The sequence below is a fragment of the Peromyscus californicus genome, unplaced genomic scaffold, assembly GCF_007827085.1.
Source record: "Peromyscus californicus insignis strain IS unplaced genomic scaffold, ASM782708v3 Scaffold_3__1_contigs__length_106647218, whole genome shotgun sequence".
Taxonomy (NCBI): domain Eukaryota; kingdom Metazoa; phylum Chordata; class Mammalia; order Rodentia; family Cricetidae; genus Peromyscus; species Peromyscus californicus.
In genome coordinates this window covers 5,188,618-5,209,119 of record NW_026294551.1, presented here as the reverse complement: position 1 = coordinate 5,209,119, position 20,502 = coordinate 5,188,618, and the positions used below count along the sequence as shown (strand labels likewise).

The window sequence follows — 20,502 nt, the reverse complement described above, 5'->3', positions numbered from 1 at the left end:
CTCCACAGGCTGTCTGATGAGGCCATCTGGCTTGGCCTAGAGACCAGCCTGGCCTCCTATGTGGCTGACAGGGAGGCTGCTGCAGAACCAGCTTTTGCAAAGTAAAGAGCACAAGTCTAGGAACAGTAGCTAACATGGGAACATGCTGCAGTGCCACATTATTGATCAGACTGTACAAATGAGTGAGCTTTAAAACTGCCGGCCAAGGGACTGCCTGTAAGCAGAAGTTTCGGTCCCACCAGCAACTCCCAAGTACCTGGCAGCTGCTTCCCAAATAATTGACTCAGAGGCTTAATATTACTTATAAATGCTTGGCCAGTAGCTCAGTCTTATTACTAACTAGGTCTTACATGTAAATTAACCCATAACTCTTATCTATGTAGCCACATGGCTTGGTACCTTTTCTCAGTACGATATTCTCATCTTGCTTCCTCTATACCTGCTGGCAAGTCTGACTCCCCTCATCCTCTTCCCACAATTCTCCTAGTCTGGCTCTTGCGCTCAATCTCTTCCTCCCTGGCTACTGGCCAACCAGCATTTTATTAAATCAATTTGAGTGACAAATCTTTTGTTTGTTTGTTTGGTTTTGGTTTTTGAGACAGGGTTTCTCTGTGTAGTTTTGGTGCCTGTCCTGGATCTCACTCTGTAGACCAGGCTGGCCTTGATTTCATAGAGATTCGCCTGACTCTGTCTCCTGAGTGCTAGGATTAAAGGTGTGCACCACCACCGCCGGCCTTGAGTGACAAATCTTTACAGTGTACAAGAGAATTATTCCACAGCAACTGCCCCAACTGGTGTGGACTGACTGTGCTGCAAACTAGAGCAAACCCAAGCTCTCCTCCAGCCTTTAGACCTTGGGCAACACTCAGTTGCCCAGGGGCCAGTTTACAGTCTTGCTTTAAGAGACTTCCCCTTGAGCTGGGCAGTGATGGTGCACACCTTTAATCCCAGCACTCAAGAGGCAGAACAGGCAGATCTCTGAGTTCGAGGCCAGCCTGGTCTACAGAGTGAGTTCCAGGACAGCCAGGACTACACAGAGGAACCTTGTCTCAAAAAAACGGAAGAGAGGGGGGGGGGGGGAGATCCTCCTCTTTTCTCCCCGCCTCAGATCCCTCCAGGCTTACCTGTGCCCTGCTGTGCCAGTCAGTGCCCCTCCCTGGTGTTTCATGGCCCTCTGGGTTTCTGTCTTTTAGGTGGACAGTGTATGTCAGTCAAGGGCCATCTGGGAGTTTCAGGCTCTCATTTGCCCTGTCATACTGCTTTCCAGTTAGTCTTCAAATGACAGGCCTTGGAGGAGGACCACTGAGTGGCATACGTGATGGTAGAGGGGAGGGGCCAGAAGCAAAAATCCAGAAGTCAATGGGAGCCATCATGCTGCTGGGGTCAGGTCTCCAGTACCAAACTGCGAGGGTGCCCAGAAGGCTTTTGTCTTGAGAACAGTAGTGGACTTTCTGGGACTCTGGGAACCCAGGCTAATGTTGACACTTACTTATTCAGGCCACCACAGAGCCCAGTTCCTGACATGAGTCCAGATTGTGTTTCCTCATTGTGTAGGGAATGTTAATGCTATCAGCAGCAGGCCTGCTTCAGGATGGCCTGTATTAGGGGCACTTTCTAGAGGACACCTCATCACTCAGAGCCCCAGTCTGTGTCTTATGAACCTTCTCTTTCTGTCCTCTTCACCTTCGGGGCTGTATTTTGAACTTCAGTAGCAGTGGAATGTACTAGCTCACCATTGAGCCCGATCCTTGCCTGTGTGACCAAGGGAGAGAGACCAAGATGCCGACAATTACATCTGGTTTCTTTTTTATGGTTGGTGAATTACACATTAAAGTAACTGGTTGCCAACAAAGCCTCATGAATTTTACATCGTACATTTAGGGTCCTGGGGAGATCATTGCCATGTGAATTAGATGAACACAGGTTTTTGTATGGTGCATTTTCAGAGAACCGCTGAATGAAATCCTTACTTTGGCCAGGCCCAGTGTTTTTAGCCTGAAATCTCAGCTACTCTGGAGGCAAATTCCAGCCCATCCTAGGAAACTTAAGGAGATCTGGTTTCAAAATAAACAACAGAAAAAGAGTTGGGCTGTAGTGCCCTAGTGAAGTGCTTGCCTGGCGTTTGGGAAGTACCTCCAGCATGCAGTGCTGCAGGGGAGGAACCCCAGAGCTGAGCCTTAGTTTGTGAGCTGTGGGCAGACTTAGAAAGGCGTTCCTTGCTCTGCAGAGCTTGGCTGGCCCTGGCAGTGTGCCCTGCCTGTACTTCCTACTGCTTTCTTCCCTGAGGCAGTTAGTGTGCTGCCTGCCATAGCATACTGTGCTGTGAGCCTGTCGTGGGACAGGGTCAGAAACACTAGGCAGTTTCTAATCTCTCGACAGTGCTTTAAGTTGAGGGAGATGAAATGGCAGCTCAGTGAGCAGTCACCTTCCCCAGGACACTGTGGGTGTGCCCTCCCTGTGTGTGTGTGTGTGTGTGTGTGTGTGTGTGTGTGTGTGTGTGTGTGTGTGTGTGTGTGTGTGCATTCGAAATCCTGATGCCAAGTCTTCTCTTGTGGTTTGAAATGGTGTCTCCCTGTCCTGGGGAGGACAGAGTAGGATCCAAATCCCAGAAAACTCACTGTACTTCCTCACTTTAACATGCAGAGATGGTAGGTGCTCGCCTTTAATCCCAGCACTGGGAAGGCAGAGATAGGCAGATTTCTGAGTTCGAGGCCAGCTTGGTCTTCTATTCATAACAACAAAATTAAATTATGAAGTAGCAATGAAATGATGTTATGGTTGGGGTCACACAACATGAGGAACTGTATTAAAGGGCACAGCGTTAGGAAGGTTGAGAACACTGCCCTGGAGCCTCCCTCCTTGTCCTAGACTTTCCCCACTAGTGTCCTGTGTGGTGTGATTCTTGCTGATGAAGTCTGGTGACTTACAGTCTGCTCAGAGCCACACCCCTCCCCCCAGGTACTCTGCTGTGTGCCTGTGGTGTCATGAATCTGCCATTGCAAACTGTCCTGAAACATTTCTCCAACTTCGGTATATTACTTTTTGGAATGTTGTTCGAATAACTTAGGAAATGGTGTGCATCCCACCCTGACTCAAGCATTTTGTCTGATGGTAACAACGGTGCTGGCAACCCTGCCTCAGAGCTCTGTGTGTAGGGGGTAGGGACCACAACCCAGAGAAGCTACCCAGAAAGGTCAGGAACGGTTATCTGCAGGACGTAAGCAGGTGCAAAGTGTGGCATCCCCAGGCTGCTGTCTGCGATGCCAGTCTTGAGCTGTTCAGACAGCAACAGGCTCATGAATGAGGACAGGCTGAGTTTTCTAATTAAACTAAAAAGCAGAAGATGCAGTTAGCCAGACGTGCTTGGTTATACTTGGAAGTTTATTTGAAGACTCAGTTGCTCCCTTCAGTCTGTTACTGTCATGAACATTTCTTGGTGGTCTTACCTGGGAATTCTTTTTTTATAAGATTAAAAAAAATTATGTCTGGAGAGATGGCTCAGAGGTTAAGACCATTGACTGCTGCTCTTTCAGAGGTCCTGAGTTCAGTTCCCAGCAACCACATGATGGCTCACAACCATCTGTAATATGATTCTAGTGCCCTTTTGTGGTGTGTAGGCAAAAACATGCAGACAGAGCACTGTATACATAATAAATAAATAAATAAATAAATAAATCTTTTTAAAAAAGTTTGTCTATGTGTGATTGCCTACATGAATGCATGCACACACCATGTACGTGCCTGGTGCCAGCAGTCAGAAGAGACTGTCAGATCCCCTGAAACTGAAGTTAGAGATGGTTGTGAGCTGCCATGTTGGGACTGGGAACTGAACCCAGATCCTCTGCAAGAGCAGCAAATGCTTTTCATCACAGAGCCATCTCTCTGGCCTCTTGCAAGGGAATTCTTTTTTTTTTTTTGGTTTTTCGAGACAGGGTTTCTCTGTGTAGCTTTGCGCCTTTCCTGGAACTCACTTGGTAGTCCAGGCTGGCCTCGAACTCACAGAGATCCGCCTGGCTCTGTCTCCCGAGTGCTGGGATTAAAGGCGTGCGCCACCACCGCCCGGCGCAAGGGAATTCTTAAAAGGATAATATAAGTATTTCTGGATGTGAAGTTGACCTGGCTGCAACACCTGTCACCCCATTGATAGCTAGGGTTGATCAATTTGGCTGATCTGGTTGGCTAGTCCAGTGTCCCCTTCCTCCAGCACAGCTCCATGTTGAAGAGGATGGACGATATTCTCCAAATAGAGGACTGGTCTTCAGTCAAAGGTGTACAAGTAGCTGCACTCCTCTGCTAGAACTCCCTAACAAGCTCTCAGAAATACAAGTATTTCAAGATAGACTATCTAGATGCCCTTGGTAAATCCAGGCTTTAGCTGTCAAGTTAATTGCTCCTTATTAGGTCCAGCTAGAAGCCATAGAGGCAGTGTGGAGCAGTCTCCTCCACATAACCATATAAAGTAGATTTGAGTGGTCTTTGTCACCCTGGGCTCAGGATCAGGATGGGCAGGAGGCCAGTCTTGGTTACATTGAAATTCTGCCCCCCCCCCCCAAAAAAAAGCCAGGCATAGTGGCTTTGTAGTCCCATCACTTGGGAGGCTGAAGCAGGAAGATTGCCACAAATTTGAGGTTAGACTGGGTTTCTCTGTGTAACAGCCCTGGCTGTCCTGGAACTCGAGTTGTAGACCAGGCTGACCTCGAACTCACAGAGGTCTGCCTGTCTCTGTCCCTGTCCTCCCATCCTGTCCCCATGCCCTCCCCCCATTAGAGGCATGAGCCACCCCCGCCCCACCTCAGCACATTCACATTTTTAGAGAAGCCTTTAGCTGAGGGCTGGCTTGGTGGGGTGACTGGAAAGTCCTTGCATGTCCTTGCTTTACTCGGTGCAGCCTTGTGGGTTGAGCATGGGGCTTTTCTGAACTAGATCACCTGGAAGGTACGTTTGTCAGCACCACAGACTTTGGTGTTTCTCTAAGGTGAAGTGCATATTTAAACTTCAAATAGGTTTAATTTTAGAGAAGATGGTTTGGGGGAATGACTTGGTGTCTATCAAGTTTTTATATGCATGTCTTAGTTTTAGAGAGAGAGGACTCTGTAGTCACCTAGCTGACTCCCCTATGCATTTTATAGTTGTGAGGCCAGCGGTGTAGACTTGAGCTTGGAAATGGCTGCTTGGATTGGGTGTGTAGTGAGGTGTGTCGTAACTAATTAGACTAACTTTCAAAGGGGCTCAAGTTTTTAGAATTTTAGTTTTCTTTAAATGTATTATTAAGTATGAACACAATGTTGAGCATAGGCTCAGCAGTCTACCACAAGAGGCTCAAGAGTTTGAGGCAAGCCTGGGCTACCTGGTGAGACACTACCTTAAAAACAAAAACGGAGTGTGAGCACCCAGAAGCCCTGTAACTTGGAACCTTGGTTTGTTAGTACTGAGCAGAATTTTAGACAGGGTCCTACTGTGTAGTCCTGGCTGGCCCAGAACTCTCTATGTAGACTAGACAGACTGGTCTTAAACACAGAGAGCCTCCTGCCTCTGTCTCCCAAGTACTGAGATTAAAGGTGTGTGCCACCAAGCCTGGAAAGAGGCAGGTTTTGCTGTGGCGTTCTGTCAGGAACACGTAAGCCCACAGAAGAATGAACTGCAATCTAAAGCAGTTTTCCCTGGGGAGCCGGCACTGTCATTATCTAGACTGAGGTGTCTGTAGGCCTTCACCCCTCCCAAGTGGTACTGGGGTTAACCCCAGGCCCTGCACTTGTAGGCACGTGCTGTACGTCTGAGCTGCCCCTGTAGCCTGTACTTTTGACAGGCAGCGACAGGGCCAGGGCACCGGAAGCATTTGTGGCCCCTCCTAGGGAACCGTGCTTGGTGCAGGAATCTCAAAGGCTTCTCTGGAGTTGACCAGCAGCTTGCCACTGGTGGCATTGGATAGGTTTTGGTGTAGATTATTTACTCACTGATTTTTCCCCCAGGGTAAACCTGTGTCTGATAATCAGTTTTTTGGTCATATCTAGTACCCCAGAACATCTCAGCTGTCCAGAAAACAGCTAGCTTGGTTTGTTAGCCAAATTGGGTGTGAACTCAGTTCATTTGAGGTGGGGTGGAGTTGTTCTTTAAACAGAATCTCTTTGAAATAAGTTTTTCTGGCACCATGCAGTACTCAGCTCATTAATTCGAAGTCGATCCGCCTTCACTAAATACGGTTTTCTTTAGCACAGTGCTAGCTTTTAATATGTCAACATAGAATCCAGAAGTTGGTTCAGAGCTCAGAGCTCTGTTGCCACCTCCTAAGCTGCAGGCTCAGAACCCTTTGAAAGGGGAAGAGTGGGTGTGGAGGTGGGAGGAAGGGTTAGTTACCCAGGAGGCAGCTTCCTTCTGGGGCAGGCAAGTTGATGAGGCCCTAGTGTTTTTATTTTTCAGATAGTTGCTGCCTTAAACACAAAGTGTGCAAATGATCACCTTAGCTTTCTCTTTCCAAAGCCGGTCTTCCTTTAAAGGGGCTTCAGAGCATGCCTGCCCTCTGAAGAAGTGATTGGTGCCAGCATCAGTTGGTTCTGTTCAGCCTTCCTTGACTTTCATGTTGCTGAATGCTGGGTGTGCTTAGGAAGCTGGATGTGCCCTGGGGAGACCAGACAGCTCTGGGCTTGCTGCTGCCCCCTGGCTCTTGTGTGGCCCTTGGGGTAGAACGGAGCTTTGAAAGTAAGAGGCTTCCTGCCCAGCCTCCATGTCCATCCAGCCTGTGAGCTGGAGTGGGAAGGAGACGTTGAGAGAGGTTTTGCCCTGCTGTCCTGCGTGGGGCTGGGGCTCGGACAAGCACAGGCGTGTTTTCTGATGATTTCCTCACGGGTAGTGATGGCTTAACTATTGTTTTGAGCACTGCCTGAGTCCTGCACACTCCAGTTGTGTCCTGTCTTGGCTTCTTGGCCCTCCCATAGGATAGAGCTAGGGGAAATCAGTTTTCCATGAGACCGGCTTGCTTCTGTCTTCAGGGGCTGCTTATCCGCTGGCTGGGAGCCTCGTGGGTTGCAGCTGCTGTTGAACTGAACACTAGGTGTTGGTGTCTGTGAACTCTGGAGACTGAGTTCACGCCAGCCTTTCCTTTCCTGTAGCCCTGTTTCCAGTGCTCACAGTGTTCAGGACTCATTGGCCATGCTGAGTGAGAAGCAGACTAGAGTCGCTGGTTTGTGTGGGAAACTCTTATTCCATAGTGTAAAAAACTTTATTAACATGACCTTGTTTCAGGCATTGAAGTTCTTAGTTCCATGGGAACGAAAAGAGAGGCAGGATTTGATCCCTGCCCTGTGGTTGATACTGCCAAAGGAATGTCAGGATGAAGGAGCATGGAGGAGAGGGGAGGAGCTCGCAAGCACTCTGAGGAGAGAGGCTGTCTACCCTTTAGCCTCTCCTGAGCCTGAGGGCCAAGGTGCCACCTGGTTGGTCACCTCAAGGTACAAGGGAGGGCTCTGCCATGTGAGACTGCACAGGTGTGTGACTTCCTCGGCAGCGAAGGGCTTCAGGGTGGTTTCAGTTCGGGGGCTCCACCGTGGGGTCCACTCAGCTTCAAGAAGGCAGTGGTAACACTAGGTGTGGTCTCGGCACACCTTTGATCCGAGCACTCAGGAGGAAGAGGCAGGCGGGTCTCTGTGAGTTTGGCCATGGAGAAAGAGCCTGTCTCAAAATAAAATAAGATAAAAAGAAAGACCCTGTCTCAATTGCCACCTACTCAAAAAAAAAAAGAAAAAGAAAAAGAAAAGAAGAAGAATGTAACGGTGTGTTTTAAAAGTGGCTGTTGCAGGTATTGACGAAGAGCCCCCTCCCTTTGCTGTGTCTTGGTAGGTTCCTAGTCCGCTCTTTAAGAAGAGCTGTGGTTTGGAGCCCTGTGTCGTTAACTTCTTGGTATATCAGTGACAGAATGTGCAAGGCCAGCTCCCAGTCCCTCCCCCCCCCTCCCTCCCTTCCTTTTTGAGACAGGGTTTCTCTGTGTAGTGTAGCCCTGGCTGTCCTGGAACTCACTCTGTAGACCAGGCTGGCCTCAAACTCAGAGATTCTCCTGCCTGTGCCTCCCAAGTGCTGGGATTAAAGGCGTGCGCCGCCGTAGCCGCTGCCACCGCCGCCACCACCACCGCCGCCGCCCAGCCCCATTTCCAATGCAATGCTTTCTGCATTGCTGGGCAGAGAGGTGCAGTTCGTCCCCGGAATCACTCAGTTGGGGCCTCCTGAGCTCGTCTGTGGAGTGATCTGAGCAGGTAAATGAACTTCCCAGAGGCTGTTGGTGTTGAAGTGCATGGAGAGGCGGTCACTGTGTGACTTGTGAGGTTCTGGCTGTCATGGAGCTCAGGATCTGTTTGAGTGGAGAGAGAAAGAGGCCTGTGTGAAGCTAGACCTGTAAGCACCATCAGTGCCACGTGCAGGCTGCCTTCCTGCCAAGCTGTCCTCACATGACTCACTGGGTTTCTGAAAACGGGACTCATTGCTATTGGTGCTTCCCCCTCCTGTTGAGGAGGAGGAGGAGGAGGAGGAGGAGGGCGGGCTGCCTTGTCCCTAAGGAGGACTTTGCCGGAAGATAAGGACCCATGCATGTGTCACTGGTTGTGTTTCTGCTGGGCTGCCCGCTCCCCTCCTCCATTCCCGACGCTTGGGATACCCTTGCAGTTCCCTGTCCTTTTGGAACATGCTGTCCCTCACTGCTAACTGTAAACAGAACTCAATGGGCCCAAGGCCTGTCCTGTGTGTCTGCACACCTGCCTAGTCAGGCTGGAGTTTTCTCGGGTTCCTTCAGTAGGCTGCCGTACTGTGTGTGTGTTCCTGGGCCCTCTGCAGTGTGGTGGTCACTCGCTGCCTGCTCTTCCCCACCCTGTGGCTGCCTAGCACAGTGCCTTCTAACCATTCGTTCAGATGGATACGACCTACAGTTTCACAGTGAGCAGATGTGGTGATCCAGGAGAACCAGGACTGAATCGAGTCCTAGCCACAGCCCAGGCAGAGGGGTTCTGCTGTACTCATGGCTGAGGCTACCAACATGCAGATGGGCGGGCCTGCAGGCTGAGTGGCAGCCTTGTCCACTGGGGGCTGTGCTTTCCAGCATGCTGGTGCTTTGGGGCTACACCTGGTTGCAGGAGAGTCTAAGCAGCTAATGTGTTTTCTAGCCATTGTCACACATTTCCTCCTTCAATCTGCTTTTGGTTGTGGTTCATTAGAGACATTGCCATAAACCCTCTCCCCGTTGTTAGTTAAATCTTACAGAGGAGTGGCACCTGCCGTCGTATGTGTCCCTTCTTCATAGAGGGTGCAGGCGGCAGAGCACGTATGGGGTTTCCCGTGCCTGGGCACTACCTCCAGCAGCGTCTGTAGTACTCTAGTCTCTGGATTGCCGCAGAGCCAACTAAACCTGGTGCTTAGGTGCAGTTTGTAGAGTTCACAAATTACATCACGTCTTTCTTTCCCTTAATTTTTATTTTGAGATCATTGTTGATTCATAATATATTAAAATAATACAAAATGCTACTATGGTGAGCCATGAACTCTTCAAACCTGTTTCCACTGTGGAACTGCGTTGCAGAAATATGGAACTGCGTTGCAGAAATATGGAACTGCGTTGCAGAAATATGGTCCATCCACACTGTCAGGTACCGTTTCATGTGCTCCAGTGATGCCACTCTGCAGCCATTCCTTCTGCCCTTCCTAAAGCCCCTCACAACCTCTGGCTTCCAGTTTCTGTAAGTTTGTCTTTTCCTGAATGGTATATAAAGTTCAAGGTCATCTTAGTTACATAGCTAGTTTGAGGCCAACCTGGGATATATGAGACCCCCATCTCAGGGCAAAGCAAACAGACAGTACAAGTGGATTCCTGTGGGTGTGGCTCCCTAGGCTGTGGACAGTGTGTGTGCAGATGTAGGGTCATTCCTTTCCGTGTGTGTGTGTGTGTGTGTGTGTGTGTGTGTGTGTGTGTGTGTGTGTGTGTGTATGTGTGTGTGCACTTCCTGAAGGACATGTGGCAGTTGCTGCTTTGAGCTTGCATGTCTGCCACCCCATAGGGCTGGTGCTGGGTGTCTGGTGGCTTCATGTTCAGGGTTCAGTTTTTAGAAATATAACTGCTCTCCTGATTGGTTGCAGTGATTCATATTCCTGCCAGCGGTATCTGAAGGGTTTTTCTCTCCACGTCTTCCTCAGCTTTTAGTGTATGTTGTTTCTGTCATCTGATGGTACACAGTGTGGTGCACAGTGATGGTGGTCTGCGTGGTTCTGTTTGTGTCTCCCAGTGACTGAACTCTCTGCTCCTAATTTCTTTCTTTCTTTTTTTAATAATTTACTTAACTTTATTTTATGTGAAATGATGTAAAGGTATCAGATCCCCTGGAACTGGAGTTACAGACAGTTGTAAGCTGCCATGTGGGTACTGGGAATTGAACCCACGTTCTCTGGAAGAACAGCTAGTGTGCCTAACTGCTGAGCCATCTCTCCAGCCCCTCTGCTCCTCATTTCTATGTGGAGCTGTCTGCATGTGTCTAAGTTCCTTGGGAGCTCCTGTTTCCCTCTTTTTTGAGATGATGGTTTCACTCCTTAACCCAATCTGGACTTGAACTCATAATCTTCCTGCCTCCACCTTCCAGCTGTTGGGGTTGCCGACATGCACTGTAATGCCTAGCTTTTGTTCATGTTCTGATTGCATTTTAATTATTTTTTTTTTTTTTTTTTTTTTTTTTTTTTTTTGGTTTTTCGAGACAGGGTCTCTCTGTGTAGCTTTGCGCCTCTCCTGGAACTCACTTGGTAGCCCAGGCTGGCCTCGAACTCACAGAGATCCACTGGCTCTGCCTCCCGAGTGCTGGGATTAAAGGCATGCGCCACCACCGCCCGGCGCATTTTAATTATTAAGAGAATTTTTGTTTTGTTTTAGATCATGGTAAATATTTAACGAAAAAAAACCATCCTAATTTTTTCCTTCCTTCAAATTTCTACATTTGTCAAAATCGACTTAGGCAGACCCTGAGGTGCAGTGGGGTTCAGCTGTGCGGGTGCTGATTGTGCACACAGCCCTGGGTTCATCCTCTCAGCCAGGAGGAGGGAGCGGCACACCGCAGTTTTCTGCGTGTGTTTGGCCCACTGGGGTTCTATCTTTCCCAGTACAGAGCAGTTAGCCTTTAACTGCATAACCCTGATGCTGGCCGGGGTGAGGGATCTTCCCCGTGGATTGCTTTTCAAAGTCATGTTACCTTGGTTGGTTCTTTTGACTTCTACATAGATTCAAAAATCATCTTGCATTTATCTACAAGAAGAGCCTGCTGGGGCTTGCACTGTGTTGAACTTGCATACCCATGAGGGCAGAATTGTCACCTCACTAGGCCAAGGCTTCTATGAACTTGGGTCTCCCCTCTTCGGGAAGATTGCTGTGCTGCAGCCTGGGGACAAGGTGCTTTTTGTCTAAGGGTGCACCAGTGATGGCTGTCATTTCCTTCTGTCCTGCCATTTGTCACAGGCCTATGAAAGGAGGTTCCCTACATGTCCTTTGATTCCAATGTTCGTGGACAGTGACACCGTCAGCGAATTCAAGAGTGAAGATGGGGCTGTTCATGTCATCGAGAGGCGCTGCAAGCTGGATATAGACGCTCCCAGGCTGTTGAAGAAGGTAGCTGGAGGAGGAGGAGGACACGCTAGGAGGCTGGGAGCCGCCAAGACGGTGGACTCACGTTCAGCGCAGGGCCCCGTTAATAAATGCTTTCCCTTTTTGTCTCTTCTTTAAGATCGCAGGAGTCGATTATGTTTATTTTGTCCAGAAAAACTCCCTGAATTATCGAGAACGCACTCTGCACATCGAGGCCCACAATGAGACGTTCTCTAACCGGGTCATCATCCATGAGCACTGCTGCTACACGGTGAGTCGTGGCACCAGGCCCCCCCCCCCCGGGGGGGGGGGGGCTGGGGCCAAGGCCGTGTGCAGCCACTGTTAACAGGACGGTTCTTTGTGCTGCACCAGCTGCTGTTGCTCCTTTGAGATGAGTGGCACCGTCAGGGAGTTGGTGTAGCATGCTGGGGGAAAGGCTGTATTGTTGTGACAGTCAAGGCTGCCAACTGTTCTTGTTTCTAAGGCAGGGACTGGCTCTGTACCCCAACTGTCTTGGAATTTGCCCTGTAGACCAGACTAGCCTTAACTTACCGCTGTCTTCTTGCCTTGTCTCCTGAGTGCTGGATTATGAGTGTACCCTTGCACTCAGCTCCTGATTAGTTTGTTTTGTTTTTTTGAAACAGAGTTTCACTGTGTAGCCCTGGCTGGCCTGAGTTTATTATGTAGAGCAAGCTGGGCAGGAATACACAAAGGCCTACCTGCCTCTGCCTCCAAGTGCTCAGACTAAAGGCATGGGGTACCAAGGCCTGTGGTGATATATTGTGCACCCTAATAAAATTTGCCTGAAGATCAGAGAACAGAATAAGCTACTAGATTAAACATAGAGGCCAGGCAGTGGTAGCACACACCTTTAATCACTAGCACTCGCGACACAGAGATCCCGACCTCTGTGAGTTCAAAGCCACCCTGGACTACATGAGATTGACTCAGTCTAGGAGAGAAACAGCCAGACACTGGTGGCACACACCTTTAACCCCAGTACTTAGGAAGCACACATGCCTTTAATGGCTGGATGGAGAAAGGTGGATAAGGCGTGAGGAGACAGGGACTAGAAGACTTTTTCAGCAGAAGCGTCCCTTTCAATTAGAGGCCCTTTCGGGCTGAGGAGTCCTAGAGGTAAGAGGTGGTGGCTGTGGTTTGCTCTGCTTCTCTGATCTTTCAGCTTTCACCGCAGTATCTGGCTCTGGGTTTTTTTTTTTATTAAAAAACCTTTTAACATTTGGACAACAAAGGCCAGCTTCCTGGTTGGTTTTTTAAATATGAAGTTTTGTTTGTTTTTTCCTGGCCCAGCTTCTGACACTTTGGATGTGTTTTGAAGCCAGCCTTGAGTGTCTTTGTGAGCAGAGCTCTGAGCATCTATGCAGCTTGGCCTTCACTGCATGCTCTTATTGCAGGAGCTGCTTCCCCAGAGCATGAGAGAGAGTAACCCCCTCCTGGTCTCTGCTTCAGCTGTTAGCCTCCACACAGAATCCAAACGAGCCATTGAACGCATGGCACATTTGTCGTCCCTTCTTCAAGCCCCCTACACTGCCCTCCACACAGAATCCAAATGAGCACACTTGTCGTCAAGCCCACAGCACTCCCCATCCCTGCAGAGGAACCCAGAGTCCTCACAGACCCCCTCCCCATGCACCAGCCTTCCGGCCTCTTGTTGAGCTCTGCTGCCAGCCATGCCGTCTCCAGCCTTTCAACCCTGCTGGGCCTTTCTCAACTACCTACGGCATATCTATCCCTCTGGGGGCCGGAGCAGCAGAGTGAGGCTCTTTTTCTGTCCACGTACAGCACCACGTACAGGTGCTGGGTGAGCAGATGAAGGGGCTAGAGGTGAAAGGTCACTTAGAAAGTCATGAGTTTATGATTAGAACCCTCGAATGTCGACTCCATCTGGGTAATGTTTTGTCCTGCTTTTCTCCTTCCTCATGACAGTGATGCCATTAAACAGGTTTCTTCTGGGTACTGGTCGGCTAGTGGGAGCGGACATGATGTCTCTGTTGCGAGCATGGTAGTAGGAATGTGTTCTCTGCTTGCAGGTTCACCCTGAGAACGAAGACTGGACCTGTTTTGAACAATCTGCAAGTTTAGATATCAAATCCTTCTTTGGGTTTGAAAGTACAGTGGAAAAAATTGCCATGAAACAATATACCAGCAACATTAAAAAAGTGAGTGTCGGCCGGGCGGTGGTGGCGCACGCCTTTAATCCCAGCACTCGGGAGGCAGAGCCAGGCGGATCTCTGTGAGTTCGAGGCCAGCCTGGGCTACCAAGTGAGTTCCAGGACAGGCGCAAAGCTACACAGAGAAACCCTGTCTCGAAAAACCAAAAAAAAAAAAAAAAAAAAAAAAAAAAAAAAAAAAAAAAAAAAAAAAAAAAAAAAAAGTGAGTGTCTTTCTTGGGATTTTATGGAGAAGGAGGTGGTAGTCTCTGAGAGAATGACCACAGCCTGGTTATCTTTTAATTTATTGTTTACTTGTTGAGACACAGTTCCCATAGTTCACGCAAACTCGTAATCCTCTTGCTTCAGCCTCCCAGGTATTAGGGTCACAGGTGTGCACCACTGCTTCCAGTGAGAATTATTTTGGAGGTGGGTAGGTGGGGGATAGGGGCTTGAACTTAGGGTCATACATGTGCTAAGCTAGCATTCCACCACAGAGCTGTGTCCACAGCCCCCAGATGCTGTTTTGGGTAATGTTTTATAAACTGGTGAGGGTGGGGTCATGTCACCTTATAGCTGTCTTATCTCGAAGGGGAAAGAAATCATCGAGTACTACCTGCGGCAGCTGGAGGAGGAAGGCATCACCTTCGTGCCCCGCTGGACCCCACCCTCTCTGGGGCCCTCATCAGAACCATTGTCAGCAAGCAAGAGTCAAACCACATCTGCAGCTGTCCTGGTCCCAGATGCTGCTGCCCTCAAGGAGGGGCTGAACGGGGAGGGCCTCAGTAGCCCAGACACAGCATCTGAGGCTGTGGTGGGAACCCCTGACGGTGAGTCTGGCACAGCCAGGGGACCCGTGGGCCTCTCCCCCCCCCCCTATGGCTCTGTCCAGCTGTGTCTCCTAGAACTGTTGACCTTGCACAGAAGAGAAAGGCCATCTGTGTCTTACCTTGTTTCCCAAGCCTCCCACTTACAGAACACATTCATTTGTTCTTTTTCATTAAATAGACGTTATTTCTAATTGTTCACTGATTGGGACCAGAAACTGTTTTCTATGTGTTTTGATTGATGGCACCTTCAGTGACAATAGGGGCAGCTTTTTCATCCCACGTATCCTCTGTTCCCTCTGTATAGCTCCCACTCTGAGCACTCAGTGACCAGTGTTACTCCTTAAATGAGGGCTGCCTTCAGGTTGGACGTGCCCTCAGTTCATACTTGGGTTTGCTGAGGCACAGCGCAGTCGGGTGACTTGTCAATAGTCACACAGCTAGTGAGTGTCAGGGCTGGGCCCACGGGTTGTGTGCAGTTTCTGTGTGCTAAGCACATACACAGAGCACAGGTTTTTAATTTTTAGTTACAAAAGGTTTAGAAAATAGGGGAGAAAATCAGAAAACGTAGGAAGATTCTACCACTGAGAAACATTGTTAAGATATTGGAATTTATCTTTTCTTCATTCTGTTTGTCTTTGGACAGTCAGCTAGGGAAGGGAGTTGGTGTAGTGCTCTTGAACTCAGGCCCTGTGTTGAAGATGAGTGTATCTATTAAGCAATCAGCCTGTCCTGAGTAGTACTGAAATTACAGGCGGAGGACTGTAAGTAAAGAGGCTGAGAACCTCCCTGTGTTTATCGGGATCTGATCTTAAAGACCAATTACTTACCTGTGGTTATCAGTGATAGCTCCTAAAGACTGCCTTCTTGCCCCGCCCATACTCCAGCACCCCCTGCCGCACACCAGCCTCTCTGAGGTGACTCAGGCTCTCTCTCCGTGGTCAGTAATACCACACACTTCAATTCCAGACAAACTTGATGCCGACTACATCAAGAGATACTTGGGCGACCTGACCCCGCTCCAGGAGAGCTGCCTCATCAGACTGCGCCAGTGGCTGCAGGAGACGCACAAGGGCAAAGTGAGTGTTGACTCCTCGGTCAGTGCTGCGGCCCGTGGGCCTGTAGTCAGTCTCCTGTGAGGCTCCTGAGAGTAAAGCTCCTCCTGATCCCGTCTGCTGTGCCCGTGAGAGTGTCTGCTCTGGCACCAAATCCTCACGGCAGGTTTAAGATGCCATCCACACACGAGTAGCTGTGTTTCCTGCACTTCCCAGAGAAAAGTCTAGCTCAGAAACCACGAAATGCCAGTCAGCAGAACATAGTGCCTGTCCATGTTGAGGAGCTGGAGCCCAGACATATTGGAGCGTTTTTTTGAGTGTTGGCCTTAGCATACAGAGAACTCAGCTTCATTGTGACATTTAATAAACACATGTCATTATACTTGGTTATTCAGGAGAATGTCATTCTCCCCCTCCCCCATCACAATGGAGCTTTGATTCTGAGATTGGGGGAGATCCTAGCCCCACAAAAGTGAGGTTTATGGAAAACGGGGCATTTACTATGTCTCGCCAGTGTGGACATTATCAGATAAAAGGAGCTGAGCATCGTGTGGGGCTGGCCTGGTCCCTTGGGCCTGGTTGCCTGGTCTTACAGCTGCCAGTCACCAGTCGTTAGGGAAGCAGCCACAGAAGAGCACCTTTCCTGACAACTGTAATAGTGGATGCTCCAGCTCCTTCAGTCCTCACAGCTCTGTGAGTGCATATAGTGTGAGAATCAAGGCAGCGGAGGGGTTGGCAACTAGCTGAGGTGGAGCTGGTGCGTGATCAAGCCAGATTCAAACTTGGACCACTTGGTTCTGGCACCCACAGTCCTGTTCTGCCGCCTCCCCTCCCCTCCCTTTTCTTTTTAAAAGAAATGTAGGTAACTGGTTTATTAGGGTGAGAATTTATTTCTATGTATGTATTTAAATTTTTTATTTTATGGATGTGTTTTCCCTGCATGTATATCTGTGTGCCGTGTGTGTGCAGTGTCTGTCAAGGCCAGAAGACTCCCTGGGACTGGAGTTAGAGATGGTTGTGAGCAGACCTGTGAGAGCTGGGAATTGAACCTGGGTCCTCTGGAGGAGCAGCTGGTGCCCCTACCTGCTAAACCGTCTGTCTCTTCAGCCCTGCCTCCTCCACTTCCTTTTTTGGGGGAGTCTTGTTGAGCTTCAAACTTTAAAAAAGATTTTTTTAAATGTTTGTTATTTTATGTTTATGGGTATTTTGCTTACATGTATGTCTACACAGCATGTTTAACCACTGATCTGTCTCTCCAGCCCCAAATAGTAGAAAATCTTGATCCTCTGGTGTCAGCCAACCGAGTGCTGAGGTTAGGTGTGTGCACCCTCCTCCATGCCTGACTCCAACACCTACATTCTTTTTGTTTTGTTTTGTTTTTGTTTTTTGAGACAGGGTTTCTCTGTGTAGTTTTGATGCCTGTGCTGGATCTCGCTCTACAGACCAGGCTGGCCTTGAACTCACAGAGATCCGCCTCGCTCTGCCTCCCAAGTGCTGGGATTAAAAGGCGTGCACCACTGCTGCCCGGGCACCTACATTCTTAATCACTTCTGTGTGACTAATTCTTTTCAGATGATTGATGCCATGTCTTTGGCACTGGCTTTGCCTCACATGGCCAGGAAGGGTCATGGGAGGCTACTGTTCCCACTCACTTCCTGGCCCATGATGGTCCCACTGCCCTCATTCATGAATATCTAGCCTTGGGGGAGATACCTGGCCCAGAGTAGGCTGGGAACACAGCCTCAGCCTTGTTCTTTATTCAGGCAAGCATCCTAGGGATGAGAACATTCCGGTATGTCCACACACACCAGCACCTGAAGTGTACTGTGTACAGAAAAGCTATGTTGCTACAATTCACACAGCGGCCAGATGTTTAAGAAGTCCGTTTACAGCCGGTTGTGGTGGTATATGCCTTTAATCAGGCAGAGGCAAAGGGGTCAATGTCTACATAGTGAATTCCAGGCAGAGCTTCATAGTGAGACCCTGCTTCAAACAAACAGAGATCAGTTTGCCTCCACTTTACTTTGCTGAGTTGAAAATGGCACAGTCAGGAGGGTTTATCCCAATACTGCTTTTTCAATACACTGGGGGTGACTTTTCTGGCAGCATTTTTGGTGGTGCAAGGGATAGACCCTTGCCTCGTACTTGCTAGAAAAGCATTTACTGTGCTCAACCTAGGAATGCTGCTTCTTGGCACTGTGGACAGCGTGGCTCACTGTTGGCAGGAGGTCGGTGTCTTAGTCAGGGTTTCTATTGCTATGAAGAGACACCAGGACCATGGCAACTCTTATAAAGGAAAACATTTAATTGGGGTGGCTTACATTTTCAGAGGTTTAATCCATTATCACATGGTGCAGCATGGAGTGCAGGCAGACATGGTGCTGGAGAAGAAGCCAAGCTGAGAGTCCTACAGCTTTTTTTTTTTTTGAGACAGGGTTTCTCTGTGTAGCTTTGGAGCCTGTCCTGGAACTCACTCTGTAGCCCAGGCTGGCCTCGAACTCTCAGAAATCCGCCTGCCTCTGCCTCCCAAGTGTTGGGATTAAATGTGTGTGCCACCACCGCCTGGTGAGTCCTACATCTTTGATCCACAGGCAACAAGAAGTGAACTGTCTCACTAGTGTGACCTGAGCACATATGAGACCTCAAAGCCCACCTCCAATGTGACACACTTCCTTCAACAAAGCCACACCTACTCCAACAAGGCCACATCTCCCAATAGTGCCACTCCCTATGAGTTTAGGGGGCCAATTACATTCAAATTACCACAGTAGGTTTGACTTTCTCTCCAGCAACTCCCACTTGGCTTAGAGACCTGTCTTCTCCTAGATTCCGAAGGATGAGCATATTCTCCGGTTTCTGCGTGCCCGGGATTTTAATATTGACAAAGCCAGAGAGATCATGTGCCAGTCTCTAACTTGGCGGAAACAGCACCAGGTGGATTACATCTTGGACACCTGGACTCCACCCCAGGTCCTTCAGGATTACTACGCTGGAGGCTGGCATCACCATGACAAAGGTAGGGTGAGCCTGACATGGCCACAGCTCTGTGCTTCGTGTCACCCTCCATGGCACCCTGTAGCCTTTCTCACCCCATGACTGGCTGGCACGTGGGGGACGGCCAGGCATTGGGAAGTGGTACGAGTGCCTTGCCTTCTGTTCTCAGGGAGTCTGGTTGGTCCAGGAGAACACTGCAGTGTGTGTGGTACATACAGTTCAGTAGCCCAGCGCTGACAGACAGCTTGACCACCACCTTTAGAGTAGCCCAAAGCTGCCTGACCTGGTCTCCTGCCACAGACAGTGCAGAAGAGCTCGCTGAGGCCCAAGGCACAGCACAGGTGCATGCCAGCCACCTCTAAGGCAGCCTCAAGAAACTCCCCCAGCCCCTCACCTGCCTCAGCCTTGTGGGAAGATACACCTTGTCAACAGTCCTCTCGCTGCTGACCTAGAGCCTTCCAGCTGTATAGGGTGGCACTGTGGTCACAGACACGACAGAGATACTAGGAAATGCACCCCCCTCCCCTTGAACATGTCTTTTCAGATCAACAGCTCCTGGAAATCTTGGTTTTAACTTTGTGAATATAGTTCTCCAGATTAATTGTAGCTTTATTAATTTTTGCTTTTGTTTTTATTTTTTTGAGACAAGATCTCATGTAGCCCAGACTAGCCTTGAACTCCCTTAAATAGCTAACAGGAGCTTTTAACTCATCTGTTTTTGTTTTTAATATTGTATATAATTGATGGTGACAGTAACTTTTGGGTTTCTGCTTGACACAGGGTCTCTTTATGTAGCATAGGCTAGCCCTGAACCCAAGATCCTCCTGCATTAGGATCCTGAATTCTGAGACACAATACTGTGTACTCTGATGCTCATGACTTTATTAATTTTTACTGAAAATGTAATACTTATTTTTATTCCACTTTGTGACTCAACTCTTTTTTTGTTTTCAAGACAAGGTTTCTCTGTGTAGCAGCTCTGGCTGTCCTGGAACTTAATTTGTAGACCAGGCTGGCCTCAAACTCACTGAGATCCGCCTGCCTCTACCTCCCGAGTGCTGTGATCAAAGGTGTGTGCCATCATGCCCAGCCGTGGTTCAACTCTTCAAGGTTAAAAGGTTTTGGTAGTAAGATATTGACAGCCCAGCTGTGGTGGCTCATGCCTCTAATCCAGCATTTAGGAGACAGGTAGGCAGATATTGAAACCAGTCTGGAAAACACAGTGAGTTCCAGAACAGCCAGAGTTATAGCTGAGACCCTGTCTCAAACGAAAGATTAAAAAATGTGTTTTACTAAATATCAGGAGATCCAGGTGTGGTGGTGAATGTTTGTAATCCCACCCCTTGAGAGGCAGAGGCAGGGTGATCTCTGTAAATTCAAGGTCAACCTCATCTATGGAACAAGTTCCAAGCCAGCCAGAGCCACGCAGTGAGCCCCTGGGCTGCAGGTGAAGTTCTCCAGCGGACAGGTGTTGGTCCCAGGAAGGATGACAGCAGACCTGGTGTGCTGAGGATGGTGACCTCAGTGCTGCCTCTCCAGCACGGCCTGGGCCCAGGGCCACAACTGTAGGGTGTGCTTGGCCCAAGGTCTTCTCTACTCTGTTGGGTGGTGAAGGTTCTGGAGTGAGTTAGGTGGCCTGTTCCTTGGGCCTTCAGGCTAGGGAGCCACAGACCCAGCATGTGCTGACTGTGGGACTCATGGGTTTCCAGATGTATGTCCTTAGGGAGGAAGGCTGGCTTTTTAAAAATCTTGACAATACCTTTTTAATAATTTATGGAAAAACTATTTTATAATTTTTAAAAAAAGAAAACCTCTGTACTCATAGAAAATATGTGGCTGTGCTGATGTCCCCTGTACTA

The 20,502-nt window shown here is 49.0% G+C and overlaps 1 protein-coding gene across 3 annotated transcripts in view; it reads left to right on the top strand.

Annotated features, from left to right (window-relative positions):
• The window catches only part of Sec14l1 (SEC14 like lipid binding 1), a 49,383-nt gene that overhangs the window by 17,084 nt on the left and 11,797 nt on the right, over positions 1-20,502 (top strand). For all 3 annotated transcript variants that reach the window (XM_052756111.1, XM_052756112.1, XM_052756113.1), the window contains exons 3-8: positions 11,471-11,620; positions 11,736-11,867; positions 13,648-13,776; positions 14,360-14,597; positions 15,564-15,673; positions 18,476-18,665. In XM_052756111.1, coding sequence (XP_052612071.1) covers positions 11,471-11,620; positions 11,736-11,867; positions 13,648-13,776; positions 14,360-14,597; positions 15,564-15,673; positions 18,476-18,665 — 949 coding nt within the window. The remainder of the gene's footprint in view (positions 1-11,470; positions 11,621-11,735; positions 11,868-13,647; positions 13,777-14,359; positions 14,598-15,563; positions 15,674-18,475; positions 18,666-20,502) is intronic.